Raw genomic sequence first — 23,512 nt, 5'->3', positions numbered from 1 at the left:
TCCTCTTCATAGTTGTTTGCAGAGTATGGATATAAATTTATATAAACTGAAAACACATTCTCATAAAGCTGATTAAATATGAAATAAACAAAACATTTTATTTACAAAAACATGGCCAATATAAAAATTGCATGAGGCCTGTCATATACATCAGTAACATGTAAAATACAAACTGTACAAACAATACACTCAAAATTTTACACAAGCCTTTGACTTTGAAATGCACACTGATTTGTGCAATACTTACCCCCCCCCCCACCACTATCTCTCTCTCTCTCTCTCTCTCTCTCTCTCTCTCTCTCTCTCTCTCTCTCTCCAGCTCATCAATATACAGAGTCATCCCAGCTATTACTATTCAAGACAGTATTGTTGACAAAGTTCTGATATTTCATAAGATCTGTAGGGCTGGGATCAGTAGCACCAAACTTCCCACGATTCACATATTGTTTATAAATTTCAACTGATGGACGGCTTACACGTGGTGGAGAAACTTTCACTGAAGAATCCAAGGAAAATGCACTCTGCTGTATGAGACGCACAGATTTTGATGGCTGTGATGACTCCACATTATTGGCATGTAATCCCAACATAGCAAACCTGAAAAAGAAACAGAAAAAACTTAGATGAATTATTTCTCATGTGTATAAACCACACAATCTACATCTACACCTGTACTTCACAAGGTGCAGGCACTACACTGTATACCACTTAAATTTGTTTTGCAGCACTGGAAAGAACATGTTTATTTTTTTTCCTCTATGCTTTATTTTCCTTATTTACTTTACTAATTGATACGCCTGTTGCGGGGATATTTAGTTCCTTGATGCCGCTAAGAAAACAGATTTTTGTATTTTTAAGCATAAGAATGTTTATGGTGCATGTTACATTTGTATCAGTGATCACATAAATACAGTGCTGCAACAATATATAATAAGGTGCCTTAGTCATAACTGACTGAACACGAGAAAGCTACCACTGCACACCTTGAACTTACTGAATATATGTAATCATAGAAATTTCTGGATAATAAACAAATAATGAAAGGAGTAAAGGTTACAACTCACCATAAAGTTAAAGCACTAAGCCATTGATAGGCTCCAAAACAAGGTTAAAAACATTGCTAAGCTTTCACACAATTCTACTTTTCAGGACACACATACATTGTGGAGAGGAGAGTGTGAGTGTAGAAAGAGTGAAGCGGAGAAAAGGCAGGAGTGTACGGGAGGTTAACAGGTAAATGGGGTAGGAGGTTTTTAGGAAAGAGTGGTTCACCTATAAAGGAGACTGAATATAGGACTCTAGGGTGACCTATTCTTGAGTACTGCTTGATTGTTTGGGATCCATACCAGGTCAGATTGAAGAAAGACACCGAAGAAATTCAGAGGCCAGCTGCTAGATTTGTTATACGTACATTCGAAGAACACACAAATGTTGTGGAGATGCTTTGGGAACTCAAATGGGAACCTCTGGAAGGGTGACATTATTTTCAAGAAACACTATTGAGAAAATTTAGAGACTCAGTATTTGAAGATGATTGCTGAACAATCCACTGCTGCCAACATACATTGCACATAAGGACTGTGAAGATAAGATATGAGAAATTAGACCTAATATGGAGGCATACAGTCAGTCATTTTCCCCTCACTCTACTTGCGAGTGGAATGGGAAAGGAAATGGTAAGTAATGACAAAAGTTACCCTCCATCATGTTCCATATGGTGGCTTGTGAAGTCGATGTGGATGTGGTTGCAGAGTGAGGAGGGAGGGAGGGGGGGGGGGGGGGGGGGAGCAAAGTCTGGGTCACGAGGTTTACAATTTCAAAGGAAGTGTCATAAGGACAATTTCCACAGCTGTAATTCAGATAAGCTGGTATTTTGAGGTAGTGGATAAGGATATGTGGCAAGGGAGGGAATCCTGATGACACATATTGTCATGCAGCCATTAAGGTTACGCCTCCTTGAGTGGCTACCCGATTTCAGTTTAACATTAATTAATAATTAAACCAATTCAGATTATTCTGTAATTTCTACACCTCTCTTCCAAACATCATCTCTGTCATTATTTCACATTGTATATTTGAACAAATGCCATTTCTTGGTAACATTTTCTCCATGCTCAGTGAAAACACACAAAAAGTATTCTCGCACCAAAGGACCATCCTATAGCATACAGAGTAAGGTCATTTTCATTTTTCAAACTGTCAATCTATTTTCCATGTACCTATTTACAACCATCCAACATGCTTATTTTTCTATTTTGTGTATTTACCTCATGTTTTTCATTTTAGAGTGTACCACTCAGTTTTACCTCTAGTATTCTCCTACAGTGTTTACTCACACTTATCATTCTTAGGCATCATTTAAACTCCTTTTTCTCTCTATAGTGACATCGCTTCCCAAATGATTCCTGTTCCATCCATTTACATCAATTCAGGAAAGGATACCCATCCCTGGCTAAAATTGAGTACCACATCTTGTTCCTTAAATGCTGCCTCACCCATGGAATCCCTTTCCAATGGCCTAACCACAAAATTCCCTCAATAGATTCAACAACTTCTTTCACAATAGCTGCCAAACCTTCAGATTCTGCCATTCCCTAGTCCTTACAAACCTAACAGTGGATAAACAAATTTCCATAGCAAAGGCATCTCTGAACCATCTCTGCTCCCTCTGCAAGATACTGTTACTATTCACACCAGTTACTTACACTCTATCTCCCAATCTGAACCCAACAGCTGGTAAAGAACTCCAAACAAAACTTCCAGAAATATTTCAATGTACTGTTGTCCTGCTCTTGCCTTAGAATAGCACTGTCCAGCAACACCTATCCTACAACCAGTGAGCTAACCTTGTCAACTACTCATTGCATCCAGACCCCACCTTGCTGACGTCTTGCATGTAATACACACACAATATCCCACAAAACCCAAAATACAAACAGACTGAGAACACTGTTGTCAACCTACATATCAAAAAATTCAGTTCTAAAGGAGATTCATTCCTACCCAAAGGCATCACATTCTGTACCACATAAAAATTCAGTCAAGTTGGACTGGTCGGAGAACTGTTCTCCTCCTTCTAGCCAAAACTAACCAAAATCTAATACTGAACCTTGCCTCTCCCAGTTCACACCTCTGTCCATGTGGAACCCTCTCTCTGTCCCATCCAACTACACCCTGGTTACTTCTGGAAATGCCTAACCTCCACCTTGATCCTAGCCTCCTTTCCTACACACCTCCCAAAAACACAAACCATTTTTCAGAGGAAAAAAATAGCCATCCACAATCTCAAGAAAAACCTTTATTTGACTGTTCTTCCAATGGACTAAGGCTCCATCACTGTTCTGATGAACTAGAGTGGTTGCCTGATAGAAGGCATTCACCATTTGTCTGACTCTTCCATTTACAAGTTATGCCCCAGCAATCTTATTCCAAAATAAATCCCTACACAAATCCTTAGGCCTGTCCCAGAACTTCTCACTCAATTTTGTCTCCTTCCTCACCTAAACTACTCTACCCTCACCCCCTCCCCCTCCCCACACACACTCACTACATGCCTTCCAAAACCCAACCATCTAGGACATCTGATATCAAGAACAGAAATCATTTGCTTCATCACTTCTTAACCATCCACACCACATTATCACCTGATTCATACTCATCACTGTTCCTGCTACCTCCCTACACACCATCATCCCCAATTCCCAAGGCTTTGTGTCTCTCAAACAATATATATCACAACATCCTACTGACTGCAAACCCACCACCTGACCTTATCCATAACCACTTTACCTTTGAGGGGAAGATACACAAACAAATCCAGAGCATGACCATGGTCATCCTCAAATGTCAACCTGTGTTGAGTATCTAATGTCCTACCCACACTCCTTTCTCTCTCTCCCTTAGTGCTATTCCACCACCCACCAAATCTACGAGATATCCTGGTCTGTCCTTATGCCACACTTACTTCCAACCTTTTAACAAGTGGGTATACTATCAAATGTAGAATAACCAGGTGTGAGATCTGTTCAGTGCACCCACCCAGCACCCAGCACCCTACTCCACTCCCACCACAGCTGTATTCAGCCTATCAGAGACAAGGCCAAATGTTAAAGAAGTCAAATGAGTACCCAGCTCTGATGCAATTTTTGGACAGACTTTCGTGTGGTAATGACCACAATCCAACAGTTCACACAAGTGAACAGTTACTGCCAGCTTCTTTGACAATAAAGGTGGGACTGCACATTACAACACACTCTTTGATCCCTCAATCATTCTGGCCTCAATCTCCAATAGCCACTGAAATATACTCCTTCCCTCCACTGCATGTCACGTGCATCTTGGTGTGCTCGCACGATGGATCACACATGACATTTCTATACCATCCTCTTTCTGCACCCCCCCCCCCCCCCCCCCCCTCTATTTTAGCCATTGCCATCCTACTCTCTACCTGTCTGTCCCCATCACCAACTCCTTCATTGTTCTCACCCACTCCACCCAATACAATTCCAAACCCCAGTCAAGAAAGAGAAAGAGAGAGAGAATGTGTAAGGGGAGCAGGGAGGGATGCACACATGCTTGTGGACATATGCATGTGCATGTGTTGCATATTAGCTGTGAAAAAGGATGCTGTCCAAAAGCATAGCTACATTTTCAGTCTTGTTTCCATGTATAAATAACTTATGCAACAGTAGCATCCCTCATAAGGAATCACAGTAAACCATTGTCTTTATTCACATATTCACATGCCCATCCACTGCATTGCATACACCCTACTTGAAGGAAAACCGGAATAAGTACAGCTACTTATTAAGAAAATGGAGTGCGACCACTAAAACAAAAGGCAGTGCTTGTTTTCCACTTATAACTGGCTGCAAGTCTAGGCAAATGAGGCCATGGTGGTGGTGGTTTTTGTAAGTTTTAGGATGCTCAGCATGACTACTCTTAGCACTGATATTGGTTAAAAATTAAAAATTCCACTAAAATTAATTAAACCATGTTCCTAAAAATCTCTCTCTCTTTCTCTCTCCCCAAGACACACACACACACACACACACACACACACACACACACACACACACACACACACACACACACAACAAGGCAACAAGAAGAATAATAATTATGGACTTTGATCACTTCTTAAAATTTGTAATAAAACAATAACAATGGACAAGGGGGGAGGGAGTTGTTATACACATTCTAGAGAGAGAGAGAGAGAGACAGAGAGAGAGAGCATAACAAAGAGTTGGGTCCTCCTGCTGGATTAAAAAGCATTGAGTGAGTACACTGTGAGCTGCACTTTATCTCACATCTGTGCCACAACAAGGAACACCATGGCTAGATTATTAACAGTGTTTTGTCCTACAACTAAAGCCACTCTTTTGCTTACTGATGCAGGTCCTTTCAGTTCAACATGAGAGAAACACTCTGTCAACTCTACACTTCTTGACTTTAAATAAGCTTGCTTAGATTTCTGTTTTTCCTGGCCCCGAGCCTCCTTTCTCTACTTTTGTAGAGAAATAAATGAGTTCTGTATGTTCTGAACAATGTTCTTGGTGGGATAAAATATCTCTAGAACATGAAGACTCTACTGAAATTGGCTCAGATCAGAAATTTCATCAGTGGTCATATCTAATCTACTACTATGCTTTAAGAATAGTGTACAGCTCAGCACTGTATATTGTGAATGATCTGGCAGGGAGATCTTTTAATAAAAGAAGCAATGAGGAGAAAAGCCCCATGGCCAATGTATTTCTCTAATGATGGATAGCATCCAATATCTTCAAGTATTTTAAAATTTTGTACAAGGCTGGAACAGCAGCTGTAGGATGAAATCATCTAGTAGAAATAGTAACCAACCAATCAGTTGCAAAATGTAAGGTTTATTAAAACCACCTTTACCATGGTTTCAACATTTATAAAAAGGTCTTCTTCAGAAGGAAATATTGACAACTGAATTATATGTTGCAACATACGTATGTTAAAATATAGCCAAAAGGCTATATAAAATTTCACCTCCATAATAATTAAAAAGATGAACAACAGAGTTGTCATTTGGTATTCCTCACCAATGTACTAAGTATTTAAAATACTTCCCTTCATATAAGTTATGGAAAATTAAAAATATGATGTGGACCATTAAAAAGAACACACGTTTCTCGGCCAAAATCTGAAAACCTGCTCTGTCTGACCATTGCACCATCTCCCTAAATATAATCTTCTCCCATTGTGAACTTGGTAGAAGTCTGGAAGAAGAATTAAACATGGAACAACTGTTCACAAATAAAGAACACCGACAGGGTCCCTTTACTGCAGGCTTAATACTGTTTAAAGCTATTACAGACATTGTCGCTGAAACTGATAAACTGAGGGTTGCCTTTCTCCATTCAAAGCAATTAGATAAAACATCATGACAAAGTATCTAAAATAATATGAAGAGGGGAATAAACATAAAAAGGCAAAAAATTATCTTCAGAAGCCTGTCTAAGGACATTACACCTCAGAGCAATATTCAAAACCTTCTCAAAGTCCAAAAGATCACCTATCAACTGATTGCCATGCACATAAGCCTGTTGTATAGAGACCTTCTGTTGACTCAACTTATAAGAGGTGAATCAGTATCTGTTCAATTCACACTGAAATTGACTAAGGTGTCATGTGTACTACATCCAGACAAAGTAGTGGTTGACCATACTCTTCAAGGTCATTCACAAGCAACCAGTGAAAACAGCAAAACTAATAGCTCAGCAGTCAGGTATTGTTCAAAGGTTTCAAGAAGGGAATCAACATAGCTTTTTTCCATGAGTCGAAGTTTTGCTCCTCCCCCCTCCCCCCCCCCCCCCCCCCCCTTCCATATTAAGTTAAAATGGTCAAGAAGATCTTTTCAAGTTCCTCAGTGAAGTGGTACAATACCCTGAGACAAATTTGTCATGACCTGATATTAAGCTGTGTCCAGTTCCCATAAGGCAAAGTGGTTGGCTGTAAAATTATTTACAGGCAGAGCTGAAGTCTTGTCCAGCCTTTCAGCAATTACACGGTGGCAGTGGAAAGCTGTATCCCTTCTGATGGTGGTAGTGATTTGAGTGAAACGCTGGTCTGGGCAATGACTCCTTGGCTGATCAGGGACTCTGATTGCTCATTATTGCATTAATTTGGAATTCTCAACTTTTCCTGAAAACTTTAAGAATGTTACTCATACATGTGATCATTTAGTGAAGTGGCTGATTTCAGATACTGCTTTCGTAATCTCTTCTTCCTCTTCTTAAATGTAGAGTAACATTTTGCCCTACTATCTGAAAAGCTGCAAGGTTCTCAGAAGGTTGTTTGTTCTACAATGTTTACAGAGCAAAATGTCAGTCATTGATTGTAGAATGGCACTTGCCACAAGTTGTTCTCTATGGTGTCAGGAAGACTTGCAGCATACATGGATAACTGCCATGGTGGATCATACAGGTCATGTGATTGGCTCATCTTTGAACATTTTCTTTATGTCCCAACACATCCATTTCCTGTACAGTGTCCAATTTACGTTGATGAACATCACCTGGGTCATATTCCTTCAGGCACTGTCAGGCAGGTTTATCCACATTGGGAAGTGGCTAACAACATGTACAACATTGAGAATTTCCTACTAAATAAACCTTTATCAGTATAAGATTAAAGCGTGTGCTCTCGCCCATATCAGAAGATACAGGCGCCCTCAAATGAAGCAGCTCTCAACAGTATTAAAATTCCCAGAGGGAAAACAGTAACGGAAGTTGTATGATGATGTTAGTGAGAGCCTCCTGAGATACTGATTCATAAAAAAGAGGCAGAGAAAGGAAACATATAGTAAACCTATAATGTACACAAACTGCTTGTAAAGTAGTTGATGGGTTGGAGATGCTAGAAGTGGTATGCACTATTAATAAAAATGGCAAAATCCCCTTTATCCCTCATTCATGTAATTATTTTCATGGTGGTTACAACTCCTTAGTGCAATCTTTAATATATGCTTTTTGGAGATGCTTGAGACCTACCCTGCACCAGTAGTTTCCATTCCTTCAAGTATATCCTGAAACCAATGCAGAGTGGGAACTATTGCACAGTAACAGTTTGCATCAGTTCTTTCCCCTATCTTTTTATTGTAGTGGGGGATACTGCAGTATCACATTAAGGCTGGCCTCCTCCTAACTAGAACAGTACCAGTAGAGCATGGTCTGATGGCTCTAGATCTGGACTTTTGATGTTCTCTTGTTTTCAATGTGATGCCATGGATCCATACTACATAATTAAAGAAATCAGGAAATTGTCATGTCATGAGTTCCTGAAATCTGTAAATTGTTTCATTTCAACAATATTGAGTACTAGAGTTAATCAGATGCATCCGTGGAAACTTTTGTATATAATGACCATAGATGAGCTATTAAACTTCTGCATTTGCCACAGCTCAGAAAATATTTTCATCACAAAGCACTTGATAAAAACAGGAATCCCACCTCCTGAGAGTGAAATACAGCCGCAGGAATGTTGGATTAAGGCACACAAATGTATTAAGCAACTTTGTCAAACTAAAACCTCCCTTTTAAAGGTGTTCTCATGTGTATCATATCATGAAGTATTTTGACACTAGTGTGAATGGCTACCAAAGCAGTCAAAGTATTTCTTGCATTGGTTTTAGTACTATTCCAGTTTCCCAATAACTGACTGTAACTCCGAGATACTGGCAACTGGACCAGATATCAAATATTTAAAATATGTATCTTGTATTGCACCTTATACACCAAGTGACATTATTATGGAAATATGTAAAGCAATAAATGAAGTATAAAATGACAATATTATTTTGTTACACCATCATTTATGTTGTTGTAGAATATTGACCTTTTTTCCTGTATAAAATTTGATAATGGCCTACAATCTTTTGCTCTTGCACACATATTACTTTGATTTTAGTTTCCACAGTTTTGGAAACACAAAATATAAAGAGGGAAATAGCAATTAAATAACATTTTTTGCTCAAAATGCATAGTGAAACATCAACATTTTTATGGTCTGGCAAGCAAATGGCTTTTGTTATTGACAAACCCAAGTGTAACAGTCCATCCTATTTGTCATCATTAAAATTTTTCTCAAACACACTGAACATCTTTGTTTGACAAACACATCAAATGAAGCAGGACACAGCCAAATATTTTGACAAACATGCAAAGTTTGATAAATTGTTTGATCATCTAATGGGGCCTTTAGATATATGTTCCCTCAAATAACAATGTAAGAGCTGAAGCTCACAATACAGTCCCTGGTATACACCACTAACATATCACACTGCATTAACAACAGTACAGATCAGTCTCTGATCTTTCCAACAACATCTGATCTTAGAGCAGTGCTGAAAGTTTTGGAATGAAGTGATTATAATCCCACCAATGAAGACAGGGAAGGAATGCACACTATGAGGCATTTATAATGTTCTGCTTAAACACTGAGTGATCCATGGTTCTTGAACAGCTGTTGAATTGCTTTTTAGTATAGGAGGGGCGATAGGAACTAAAATCATATAGACTGCTTTCCCTGATTACTACAGAAGTATAATTTTATTCCTACAACTTGGTTAAGTACAATCACATACAACAGTGTACCAGATGGAATTTCTACAAACACCCTTAAAATCCATTTCATAACTTCTAAAAATCTGCCTATCTCAGGGAAGTGTTCTATATAAATACTTTCTTGTTTGTGCTTGATTTACTCACCTTCCCCACCCCCCACCTCAACCAACAACACTTTGCATGGTCTCTCAATTGTATTTGTGACCAAACCACTCAGAGAAATCCATGCAACCACTTTAAGATTTAGGTTCTCCCACAAAAGAATTTTCACTTTTAATATTGGTTTTTATTTCTCTGAGCAGTGCCTATGAAATATTGCACATTTATAAATGTAAGATGCCTAAATCTAGTCTTTAACAGTATACATCTGAGTAATAAGACTTGTAGAATCTTAGAGTAAGAGTTCTTAAGCCAGTGAACATGTTTGAATGGACCAGAAGCAGCACTCAGAAGTTCATGGGTCCTTATGGCTACCTTTCTATAACCCCTTTAGTTCAGTTCTACCTTGGTTATGACTACATGCCATATGGACTGAAAAGATTTCTCTATTTCAATAACATGGACCACTTTAAAAACAACAGTGACATTCCTGATTATAATACCAGAAGAAAGAAAGACTTACACTATCCTCTACTTAAGCTATCTTTGGCACAGAAAAGGGTAAAATATGCTGCTGTAAAACTTTTTGATAAACTACCAGACGAAATAAAATGTCTGACAGACAGCAGTAACAGTTCTGAAAATAAATTTAAATCATACCTCCTTGACAACTCCTTCTATGCCACAGATGAAATTTTGAATAGGATAAATAAATCAATAAATATAATACATATGTATTTTGTGCCATTTAAGTGCATGGGGTAGGTAACAAAAGTTTTAAGCTTCTTTTTTGTAAAAAAAGAAAAGAAAAAAGAAAACAGCTTCATTCACGTGTGCATTTATTATGCATTTGACACATTCCACTTCATAACGGTTACCATGAGATTGACCAATGGAACATGTACCTAACTAACTAATTAATGATATGAACATAATAGAGGGAAACCTTCCACGTGGGAAAAATATATCTAAAAACAAATATGATGAGACTTACCATACAAAAGAACTGGCAGGTCGATAGACACACAAACATACACACAAAATTCTAGCTTTTGCAACCAACGGTTGCTTCGTCAGGAAAGAGGGAAGGAGAGGGAAAGACGAAAGGATGTGGTTTTTAAGGGAGAGGGTAAGGAGTCATTCCAGTCCCGGGAGCGGAAAGACTTACCTTAGGGGGAAAAAAGGACGGGTATACACTCACGCACACACACACACATATCCATCCGCACATACACAGACACAATCAGACATTTTCTCATCATCTTTGTTTTTAGATATATTTTTTTAACTAACTAATTAACTATTTTGGGTGCACTGCAGACTACAAACATCTGACTGGAGACAGTTATTAGCAGGAATAACTCCAATAATGAATCTTTGCATCATGGCATAGAAATCATATTTTCAATCTGCAGCAAGAATATACATTTCAGTCCATCAGGAACTTCGTACATTTTTTTAAATGGATAGTACATGTACGCTGGCCATACACAAGCAGTCAGCTAATCGTAGATTAGAGCATAAGAATTAAATATATTAATATCATAATAAAACAACTTAGCTATGTGCTAGAACTTACCTTTTGTATAGCGCAATATCAGCTTTCTTTGGATTTTCAATTTCCATCCCGTAAACTTGTCTCATTGGTGGAAAAAGTGTCTCAAAAGTAATGTAGTCTGATGAACTGTCTTTGGAGGGTGTAGGTTGTGAGTCACTTCGATGCTCTTCTTCTTCTGACTCTTCCGTATCTGATGTTGAGCTGTATAAAAAGCCAAAATTACCAGTAATTTCCACAATACAACCACAGTATCATAAAGAGGAACATAACATAGTGGAGAACATATATGTATCAGTGAAAACAAGCACAATGTGTAGAAGTCTAGCAGTATCAGTATAGTATTGGCAAAACAATTATCCATTTTTCATGGCTGTATTGTGGGTCCAAAAAATAGTCAGTTCTTTGAAAGCAGGAATGCAGGAACACATTTCCTTCAAGAACAACAGTTGTTTTGGTTCATTGACTTTTGCCATAAAAGAACCACTACTGAGCAGGATGGTCAATGGTTATGTTAAATAACAGGTGTTGCTGAAGAAAAAATACTTTTAGAACCGATGATAACAGAAATGGAATTAGTTGATGTTATATGAGAATCTTTTTCTTAAAAAAAAGTGCAGTAGATGGATACCTTACAATCCAACACAAATAAAAAATAAACCACTGCTAATAGTACATTCATAATGTTTGTTATACTGTTGCAATATCAATATGAGCAATATAGAAAATGAGGTTAAACTATCATTTAATTGTTGAAATGTTGCTTCTATGTACACCAAAGTCCTGCATTAACATCTTTGTTGTAATTTTTACTATATTAAGGCTTAACAAACTAAAGCCTATGCTATATGAAAATGAAAGTTTTGTGGGAATCCAGGACGTAATGTAACAATATTTTGAGAAGGAAAGTTGCTACTCACCATGCAGTGGAGCTGCTGAGTCGCAGATTGGCATAACCTTCATGAGTCAGTGTCCTCACCCATCCAGCCCCTTTTCTGTTCCCATTCCAGCACTACACTGCCGTCATTCCACCACCACATTCAGTCTTTTTATTCCTCTCCTTTTTCGTTACCTCCCCCCCCCCCCTCCCCACCTCTCCCCTGCTCTCAGTCTAATCTGCAGCACTTCACTGCCCACCACACCCATCATACTATCATACTATCCCTCCCCCTCCCCACTCCAGCCTCCTCCTTACCCCCACCCAGTCGCCACTCCCATCATGCTGATGCACACAGTGTGGTTTCAGTTGCCTGAGACTGCAGTCGTGCGTGTGAGTAGCGTTTGTGTGTGTGTGTGTGTGTGTGTGTGTGTGTGTGTGTGTGTGTGTGTGTGTGTGTGTGTGTGTGTGTGTGTGTGTGCGCGCGCCTATTGTTGACATAGGCCTTAATGGCTGAAACCATAATTGTGAATGCCTATTGTTGACGTAGGCCTTAATGGCCGAAACCATAATTATGAAAGTCTTTTTGTTGTGCATCTCTACCGTAAGGTGAGTAGAAACTTTCCATCTCATAATACTGAAACTTCTGTGGAACATATGCTATAGAAAAAGAATGAATAAATTTAATTATCAGACAGTTAAGTAAACTGAAATGATTAAAACAACTTGCTTATTGCACTTGGTTCCTTAGGAGATGTAACGGGAGATTTCTTACAGAACATTACAGGAATCCCTTGCAAAATGATAAATAAACTTAACTTTCATATACATATCTGCTGGGTGACTGAATGAAAATAAACATAATTTTGAAAAAAAAGAAAGAAATAAGACTAATTGTCTCCAGATACAAAGATCTAAAGCTGGTGCCTTCAAACTCTTTAAGTTGTCCAGATGTGTTATGGCATTTTCCAGCTCACACCACCAATACAATCATGTGGTGGTTTTCCCTCTATCATACCTCTTGAGTATTGCCTTATCATATGAGCAGTCACTGGATCCCCTTTCTTCTCATGATGTTTGTAATCCAATGTCCATCCACCAGAACGTAAGACTCCTTCCTTGTTCACTGTCTCCACTCTTCTCCATGTTTAACAGATGAAAATATTTCCCATATTACCCTTCTTTTAATGAAGTCCATCAGTTTTCAGCAAAGTAATGAGATCTGCAGCTGTTTATTCAAGAGAAAATATTCATTGCTGTTCCCAGTCTGTTATATTGGTTCTGAAGTTTCTTGTTCAGTTTCTTAAAAGTGAAGATTTTTACAGTATGGGAACATTAATGTCCACATCGATTCTACTGTAGATGGATGATCCCTTGTTTATAATATCAGGAATTTACGCCTAGCCTCCCTGCTTTCACTTGGAGCCACATTCCACTAATAGTACATTGCCCAGAGGTCACATGTCCACATCCGATAGAAGAGTGGGACTGGATACGAGAATTGCATTTATGTTGCAGACATATTCTCCAAATATTTATTGCTTTAACATCTCTAACACAAATCAGAGCCTTTGAAACTGTACGAGTCTTAAGCCCCTGTACTGAACTTGGGCAAAAGTAGTAATAGTACCAGTAGTATTAGTAAAGAGAAAGGAAAATGGAAAGGTTAGAGGTGAAGAAAGATGAGAGATAGAAGGAGGGAGGTGACTAAGAAAAAATGTAACTTGTAGAATAAAGATTTCAACTGTTTACTGATTGTGTGTAGTTATCTAATATACAATACTATCAATTGTTGTTTTTGCTTTTGTTGTTGTTGTTGTTGTTGTTGTTGCAAAACAAGGGATGTGTTAAACCTTCCTTTGAGAAGTCACGAGAAGAACTGCTCCCTTCACGGTTTTATGGACTGTGTCCCACAGCCTGTTGGTGTGCAATGGAATTCTAGCACTGGTAGTCCTAGTGAGACTGGAACATTTAGCTGGTACTCTTTCACATCTTCTGAGAAACTCTTACAGTTCCAAGTCATTTCTGTCAACATTTTGTAATTTCACCTTTCAAATTCACATTTACCATAAAACTAATCTTATTTTATCATTGACTTTCAGAATCTATGTTCTAATTGCATACTGAATTGCAGGTTTTGATACAACATTATGAAATCTTGTTCTTGGCTCTTTCTTCATATTTTTCCCCAAATATCCTTTTATATATTCATTCATTCCATTGTATTTTTGTGTGTTTTTCTCTGAATCTGGGCTGTTGAAGTAAATTGATATTTCAACAGAGAAAACTACCAGATTGTAAGAAAGAAATTCTGGCCTAAACTCACCTTCGGGGGGCAAAATATATAGTACAGCTGACAGCCCCACATAAAAGTAAAAGTTGGACACATAGTAAATTTCAGGTCTATAATTCATGTGGGCCCCTCTCATTCTGAGTTCTGAGTGACCTACCCTATCTTTTAACATTCCAAACTTATCTCTCTCTTCTCCCTGAGGAAGAAATTTCTAGTTCTGAAAGCTATGAAGTAGCTCATATTTACTTTGTTGCCGATCTCATAGGGACAGGAGACTGTGACTTACTTTTACATGTTCAGCATATGGACTATGGTAACAGTAATTGTATTCAACAGTTCATTACTCTCAGTTAACGTAAGTCACTTCCAGCTACTCTGTGTAATAAACTCAAATAGGAGAGAGAATATGAACATTTATTTCCTTCAACGGTATTGGAAGAACTAGTTACTAACCAATAACAACAGAATAATTAATTACTAAATTACAGAATTCATAGAGCATCCACAGTGTAGCAGGGAATAAGTGCGAGGCAGTGCTCCAACTGGCAGGCGTATCAACTCCTTGACACAAGGTGGTGATCAGCTGATCACGCATACCAATAGCAAAATCTCACACAGTCATCACACCAGACCCCATGTAGAAGCAGAGCCTCACAGCGCCCACCAGGCTTGGCATCATCTCAGAATCTTGAAGGAAAATTTACATGATGACCAGACCTTGTTTGGCATAGTGGCAGAGGCACTGGAGAGATGGAAGGCAGCCAATCATTTTCAGACAACAGCTGAGGCAGGTGACATGGCTGGGGAGTAGTGAGTGAATTTCTAAAACAAATGCAGGCTTTACACAGTCAGTGGAAATGGTGTGCCATTTGCCAGTGATTAAAATGTCCAATGTCTTGTCAGATTGGTCCACAACATGGTGGGGGCTGCCAGTATAAGGAGGCGTAAGTGCTGGTCTGAAGCCATCTCTATGGAGCATGGACGTGGTACTGTTAAGACAACTTCTTGGCACAAATTTTGGTTGTGAGCCATTATGTGATGCTGGCCAGGGCTGGATTTGAGAGATGCGCTATCTCAGCTGCGCTATGAAATCCAGCAATGTGAATCGTCCTCCATCGAGGCAAGTATATCGACAAATTCTCCAGCTGCAGTGTCTTGCCATAAACCATGATAAACAAATGGTAAGGCTACGGTCTACTTGGAGTCATAACACATGACCGCCGTCTTAAGAGATCTATGCCATCACTCCACCATACCATTGCTGACCGGAGGGTAGCTGGTGGCAGAATGATGGGTTGCACTGTAGAACTTTCTGAGATGCACGAGTAGCTCCAACTTGAACTGGCATCCTTGGTCGGTAGTAATGTATAGTGGATGACCATAACATGCAACCCACTGAGACACAAATGCCACTGCCAGCCTCTCTGTGGAGGTGTTGTCCACTGAGATCACTTCTGGCCAACGCATAAATCTGTCTATGATTGTTAGCAAATAGTGTTGCCCAGCTGACAGCAGCATGTGTCCCATGATGTCAGTGTGAACACTGGCAAATTTCTTAATTGTCTCTGGAAAGTTTATGATGGGCACATGGACATGGCATGAAACTTTACTACACTGTCAGCCTAGGCATGTGCAAGCCCATTGCTGGCAATCCTTCTGTAGCCTATTCCATACGTAATGCACAGAGATAAGTTTAGTGGTTGCCCTGATTCCTGGGTGACACAGGTTGCGAAGGCCATGAAAGACGTGCTTGCAGAGCTCTGCTGGCACATATGGGTGAGTCTTTTGTGTGGTGGTGTCACAGTATAATTGCACATCTTTTCTTGGCACATTTATGAGTTTGAGTTGAAGCCCTGCCTCACTATCTCTGAGTAGGTTGCAGAGCTCCTGATCAGATTGCTGCACACAGTCTCCGTGATGGCACCAGTGCATGATAAGCAGTCATTAACAATGTCATTCAGCTCCGAAACATGCTGGAAATCTGTAAAAAATTGTGCTTTAAATTCAAATTGGTTAAACTGTCTCAGTGAGCACTTGTCATTGTTTTGGCAGAAGGCATAATTGAGGGGTTTAAGGTCTGTATATATCGTAAACACTCTCACTTCCAGTTGCGCACAGAAATACCTTATCACAGTGTAAATGGCCAACAATTCTTTGTCATACATGATCCAATGTCATTGCACTGGCATTAGCTTAGTTGAGAAAAAGGCAAGGGGTTGCCATGTCTTGTTTATCTACTGTTGGAGTGCAGCCTGAATGACTGCCTGGCTAGCATCCACTACTAGTGACAAGGATGCATCTGCCGCTGGATGAGCAAGGAGTGCAGCGTCCGCAATGTCTTTTTGGGAGCTCCAAATGCATCAGTCACTGACGGTGTCCAATGCAAGAGTGCTTTGCCTTTTGCTTTTGGACTGGTCAGTCCAGCTGTGAGTGGCTCCTGCAATTCGACTGCCTGCAGTAGGTGGCAGCAGTATAAGTTGAGCATGCCAAGAAATCTGTGTAGTTCCTGTGCCGTTACCAGATGTGGAGTATTTAATATGGCCCCGACCTTTTCTGGTAGGGTGCATGATCCCACCAATGAAATTTGATGGCCCAAGAAAGTACTTCAGTTTGATCAAACACACACTTAGAAACATTTAGGATGATACTGTGTGCGGCCAGACACTCGTGTTCCTCTAGTGTTTCTGAACAGATGAGGATGTCATCCAAGTATGCAAAACAATTCAGTAAGCCTTGTAGCCCTGAGTCTATAAACCACTGCCACATTATCCATATATGGATATGTGTGTGTGTGTGTGTGTGTGTGCGCGAGTGTATACCCGTCCTTTTTTCCCCCAAGGTAAGTCTTTCCGCTCCCGGGATTGGAATGACTCCTTACCCTCTCCCTTAAAACCCACATCCTTTCGTCTTTCCCTCTCCTTCCCTCTTTCCTGATGAGGCAACAGTTTGTTGCGAAAGCTTGAATTTTGTGTGTATGTTTGTGTTTGTTTGTGTGTCTATCGACCTGCCAGCGCTTTCGTTTGGTAAGTCACATCATCTTTGTTTTTAGATATATTTTTCCCACGTGGAATGTTTCCCTCTATTATATTAATACTATTTACTTATTTTGACCAAATTGGTATTTTTGTTCCCATTCCAGTGTGATTGTATTACACAAGTGTTATTTCTGTGTGACTGTATCATATAAATGTTAAAAAGTATAAAAGAAAAATCTTTGTTTAGGTCTTTGATAAATTTTTAGGAAATAATTATTAATGATTATGATTGTATTAACCTAAAGAGACTTAATGTCATTTTTTAAAAATGATCTAGCATGTCATATGGCTCTAATATCTTCCATAATCTTTGTCTGTTGACCTTGTCATATGGTTTTTCATAACTGAAAAAATAACAAACACAGGAAGATCTTTTCCCCACTTTTTCGAAATTACAAATATTGGCCATCAGTAGATGACTTTCCCTTTCTGAATCCATGTTTTTCTTTCTGCAGTATGTTTTCTTCTGCCAGTTGCAATTGTGATTTAATTATGGTTCATACACATATTCAATTGTGCCATGTCCCTGTTATTTTGAAAATCTTTCTACTGAATTTCTCATATATATCAATGATGTTCAGCATTCTCCATTCATACTAAATTTGCTCATAGCTTTGAATATAATCTAATAGTTGTAGAAATCTCTCTTCCCATTTTAGGATTGCATAGTTTTTGCCTTCAATGTTGATACTATCAACTTCTGAGGGAGATCACAACAGTTTTAATAGAACAATGGCCATGGAATTCAGCATTCACCATGGGTAAATTAACTTTATCATTCTCAAGTGCTTCCACCACATTTATATTTGTGTAATGCATTGACTGTCTTACAATCTGTGTAATGTGGTTCCTCTCCACTAGTAAACATCTATTTGTAATAACTGATTCACCCTTCATCCAATATAACAAATATTCTGGCCTGACATATTGTTTCACCCCGTTAATTTCTGAAAAATTTTAAATCCAAATCTTTGCACTCTAGTCATGTCAACTTTTAATCACTTAACACTGCTCAAAGCTTTACGTTTGCTTGGTTCAAGAATCCCCTCAGAATTTTCAATTACCTTGTTATTTAAACACCTTAATTTATCTTGTTTGTTTTTATTTATAATGTTCCCTTAATTTCTCAGTCCAAATGTTTAATCCTTGTTTTTAATTTGGTCCAAGTACCTCATTCATTATTTTCAGTCATACTGTTCTGAGAGCGTTCCAATATTGTTCTCCATCATTTGTTTGGTTTCTTGTACTGCTATCTAATCTTCCTCTGAAAATATCCCTAAAATTTACTGTTTCAAATGTTGTATCTTACATTTACCCCTTTCATTCTTTTATTTGACATACGCCATTTTTAATATGTACCTTGGTTAATTAAATTTTAGCTATATCAAATCAGAGACCATGCGTACAATTTCTCTCTTTTCTACTTCTTCTATAGCTGATGCATATATTGACAAGACTACGAAAAGATAGCTACTTACCATATAGAGGGGATATTCAGTCACAGACAGACTCAACGAAAAGACTGCCACAAGCTTTCAGCTGAAGGATGGGATTTCAAACATCTGAAGCAACCTTGACCTCAGTTAGCTACTTTTTTTTGGAATCATATTTCTAAAAGTATTGATGAAGTTCTGTGTATTGTTTGAGTAAAAGTTATACCTACTTATTACAGTAGTATAAGTATACTATGCCAGCACTCTATAGGAATGTTGTTTACATCTCTTTTTCCATGCCCCAGTATGCAGCAGCAGAATTGTATCATCTTCCACTGAAATTGTGATTGATGGGTTTATTCAGGAAACAATTTGAGCATTCTGAGAGTTGAAAATATTTGTTGCATTTCTGGTGGGGCTTTAGGGTATATAGAGCAGATAAGGAATCTTGAATACATCTTGGGATGACATGTAGTCCTGTACCATGGACAATGGATGTTCTTTGTCAAAAGTTCTGATATGACAACTGGGAAAAACAGTGGTACTAGTGAGCAGTTTGCCACAGTTTGGATTCTTTTACAAACCTAACACTAACATAAGTCTGAAAGACACTTAAAGACAGTTTTAATAATAAAGTCAGAGAGGAATAATTCTTTTACTATACAGTGGTTAAAATGAGGCTGGCTATTATGTGGAACTGAGTTATTGTCAAGTTGGCTCTAAAGAATTTGCTTAACAACTGAATTTAATGTCATCAATCAATTTTCCAATTCTGTGTGTTGAGAAATTCCAGGTTGAGGGTCTGTGCACCATTTAGCTCAAACAAACAGTGTAAAATTCTACTAAAATTTAAACCAATATATAATTATTTTAAGATTACAAACAGTTTTAATAACATCCTTTTGTGTTTTATTGTAGTTAAAAACACCTGCAGAATCCAACAACCATATTACAAATAGTATCATTAATTTATAGTACAACACTGAAGCTATAAAATCCATGTACATAGCTGAGTGGCCAGTGTGTGTGTCTTTTCAATCCTCTTATCTTGTGCATACTCTTTTGTGCAACATGACACGACCTTGTGGCCTAAGTGCTAGATGACTAGCAACAACTGTAGGAGAAAAATACATATAGCATCTGTATGTAGTTCCCAACCTCCTCCTGCAGACATGGAAATGGATGTTAATTGTGTGTCTTCAATGTTTACAAATCATAACAAACAGTTTATCAAAGTGCGAGTGATGGGCAATGAGCTCAGACTACAAATGGATGTGGGTGCAGCCGTGACTTTACTGAATTCACAATCTTACGTGGGTTTGGCATCTTCGGCATTGTATCCTGTTACTCAACACTTGGCAAGTTACTATAAGCAGCATAATCAAATTTTGGGGCAATTTACAGCTCCCCCTAAGCATAAATATGTGGTTTGTTCCCTGCCAAAACGCACAACACTCCCGACTGCACATGGCTGCCCTACCCTCTCTCCACTTTGTCCCTGCACACTCCCCAGCAGCACTTCACTGTCCCCCACCCATACCCTACTATCCCTCCCTCTCCCCGCCCCAGCCTCCTCCTTACCCCCCACCCAGTCACCACTCCCACCATGTACTGGTGATGCTGTTTGCAGTGTAGCTTCAGTTACCTGAGACTACGTGGGGGGGAGGGGGGAAGGGGGGGCTGCTGCACATGTCCATGGATGTGCAAGTTCTGCCCCTAATAATTGATTCCAGCCTGGGATCTCCTTCTGCTGCTGCCATCACTACTTGTAATGTCTGCCAGAGAGGCCATAGGTGTTCCAACACTCACCCTGACACAAGCCTCAGTGGAGCATCCTTTCCCCAAGGGGAGAGGGGTGCTATAACCCTTTATGTAATAGTTGTCAATGCACTGCAGCACTAGGCTGCAGGTGTGATACAGTTCAAATGTTCTGCCAATGGCATCTGCATGGACCAGCCTCCAGAGGATCCCCTTGGTAGGCCACACAACTTGTGCACACGGTACAGCATCTGCCACGCTGTCTACTGGAGTTGTCCATTTTATAACAATAATGCAGCAGGAACTCACTCTCATATTGTGTTCATACTCAGGGTTAGAAACGGCTTGTGTCAGTGCCTGGATCATTTATATATTTGTGTCTATGTTCTCAAATGTTGTTCACTTGTATGTGGATGAAGAATAAACTTTGGTTCATCGTGGCCATACTGTTTTTTTTTTATGTCTTACAATATGATACAGAAACAGTATCTACAAACAGAGAATTTTGGTAGGGTTTTCCAAAGTGGAGAAGAGGAACATCAATGTGCTCCTCTACTGAACAGCATTGTGATGAAAAAGTCAGTTTAGATACACTTTATCAAAACTAATGCAGAAGCATAATTCTCTTTAAAAAAAAAACAGTATCAATACCACTATGGGCAGCTACTCTGTCATAACCGTTTTAAGGAGCTAGAAAGATTCCTAGACTACAAAATTCATGTTTCTTACAAGTTAATCTGTTTACTCAAGAATTTTCTCTAGATAGCTCGTGAACATTTTTCTCTTTGTTTCAGTATGTTGCAAATTTTTAACATTTGCAGAAGGCCTATTTCGAATACTTTCAGAAAGACTATCACTTACCTTGCACTCGATGTGGTGGAACTACTAGAGCTCTGACCAGAGAGAGATGGGTTTTTCATAGAACTTCCTTTGGCTCCCATTTCTTCTCTGCGGCGTCCTGGTCGAACACGCACAGCAAATGGACTAAAGTTTGTTGTAAAATTTGGCATAAAATCCCTATAAAATAAACACCCAGTAAGATTAATACATGATAAAATATACCTTTTATATCTCCCAGATCGGAGAAAATATTAAACTAAAATAAAAGCATGAAATGCATTAGGATGAAAAAGATGGATATTTGAAATACACACAAAACAAGAACTGATATTTCAGCCATCCACAGCAAGAACAGTACACAAATCTATGAGGTATTTACATATACTACCATTAACATTGCACAATTCTGTCAAACATATGTAACTGAGATCAGATGACAGTCTTGTGATCACTTCTCCATCCTTCCTGTCAACAGGTTTGACCTTCTTTTCAAACTATCCATGACATATTATGGTTAAAATGGACTAATTCAGCTACAAACTATGCATAGGCTTTGACAGGGATTCCATCGTGCCCTAGAACCTTGCTTAATTTTAATTATTTTAGGCATTTCCCAACATCAGTGACATTATTATCTACAAGGGTTGGAACTTAAATAGTGGCAACTATTTATTCACAACCGATACAAAAGAGCTACATGTTTGCACCTGTTACTGTCCTTCAAAGTAGTCACCAGCGTTTTGTAGCACCCATTGACAGTGATGTGGAAGGTGTAGTACACCGTTAGCAGAGCCTGTTCTGTATGTTGATGGTGTGAAATGGAGCAGTCTACTGCCTGTCGAATCTCTGGAACAGTTCTGAAGCGAATGCCACAAAGTGGTTTCTTCATCTTCAGAATCAAATCAAAGTCACAAGGACTAAAGTCACCTGTGACCAGCTATTCGAAAGAAGCACCGACACTTTCTGGACAATCCACAAATCAATTTGCATGACAATGTGCGGGCGCATACAGCACAAGCTATGGCTGCTCTGTTCCTCCGATGGGACTGGGAAGTACTGTACCATCCACCATACTCCTTGTACTTAAGTCCTTGTGACTTTGATTTGGTTATGAAGATGAAGGAACCACTTTGTGGCATTCACTTCAGAACTGTTCCAGAGATTTCACAGGTAGCAGACCGCCATTTGCACCATCAATAGAACAGGCTCTGCTAACGGTATACTACGCCTTCCACATCACTGGCAGCAGGTTCTACACAATGCTGGTGACTATTCTGAAGGACAGTAATAGGTGCAAACATGTAACTCTTTTGTATCGTTTGTGAATAAATAAAGTTGCCACTATTTAAATTACAACCCTCGTATATATCACCCATCTTTCCAACTGTGTGTGAATTAAACTGGAATAGTCATTCTGTATTTCCTTGTTAAAGGTACATTTCAAGAAACATTTCTGCTTTTGCACTGTTATCCCCAATTTTAGATCCTGTGTTATCAACAAGTGCTTGGGCACTGACAGCATTTACGTATGGTTAAAATTTCTTCATAAACTAAATGAAGAAACAGATGTCTCCCTGATACCTAATATCGAAAGTGATGGTTTTCAAAGACGTCACGGCGATGAATAAATTATATGAATTAGAACAGATTGCTACCCACTACATAGAGGAGGCATTGTGTGGCACGAGTCTGCCACTCAGCATCTCCTCAATGTGGTGAGCAGCAATCTATTCTAATTCAAGTTGTTACCCCATTCTAGATCTTCCACTGCTCATACAGTAATTTAGTGATATTAAAATAAGTGAATGGCTACTTGTATCACAGAAATCAGAGGAGAAAATGCATAGCAATAAGAAATAACAAAAAATTATTAGTAAATCATATATTTAGAATTGCAGTGGGCTTGATGAACAAAGGATTAGATACTGTGTGTATGGATGTAGAAATGGACAACATGGGGATATGATAACAAACTGGAGAAACTGAAAGTAAAAGACTTGATCTTGACTGAGAAACAGGTACATTGGATGTG

The 23,512-nt window shown here is 38.9% G+C and overlaps 1 protein-coding gene across 3 annotated transcripts in view; it reads right to left on the bottom strand.

Moving 5' to 3' along the window:
• Positions 1 to 264: 264 nt before the first annotated feature.
• Positions 265 to 23,512, bottom strand: part of LOC126416306 (polyphosphoinositide phosphatase) — a 181,799-nt gene continuing 158,551 nt past the window's right edge. For all 3 annotated transcript variants that reach the window (XM_050083966.1, XM_050083967.1, XM_050083968.1), the window contains 3 exons: positions 21,502 to 21,657; positions 11,269 to 11,448; positions 265 to 597 (listed from right to left, as the gene is read on the bottom strand). In XM_050083966.1, the coding sequence (XP_049939923.1) occupies positions 324 to 597; positions 11,269 to 11,448; positions 21,502 to 21,657 (610 nt within the window). In that variant the 3' untranslated portion in view covers positions 265 to 323. The remainder of the gene's footprint in view (positions 598 to 11,268; positions 11,449 to 21,501; positions 21,658 to 23,512) is intronic.

The sequence above is a fragment of the Schistocerca serialis genome, chromosome 8 (genome assembly GCF_023864345.2).
Source record: "Schistocerca serialis cubense isolate TAMUIC-IGC-003099 chromosome 8, iqSchSeri2.2, whole genome shotgun sequence".
Taxonomy (NCBI): Eukaryota; Metazoa; Arthropoda; class Insecta; order Orthoptera; family Acrididae; genus Schistocerca; species Schistocerca serialis.
This window is presented reverse-complemented; position numbering and strand designations above follow the sequence as displayed.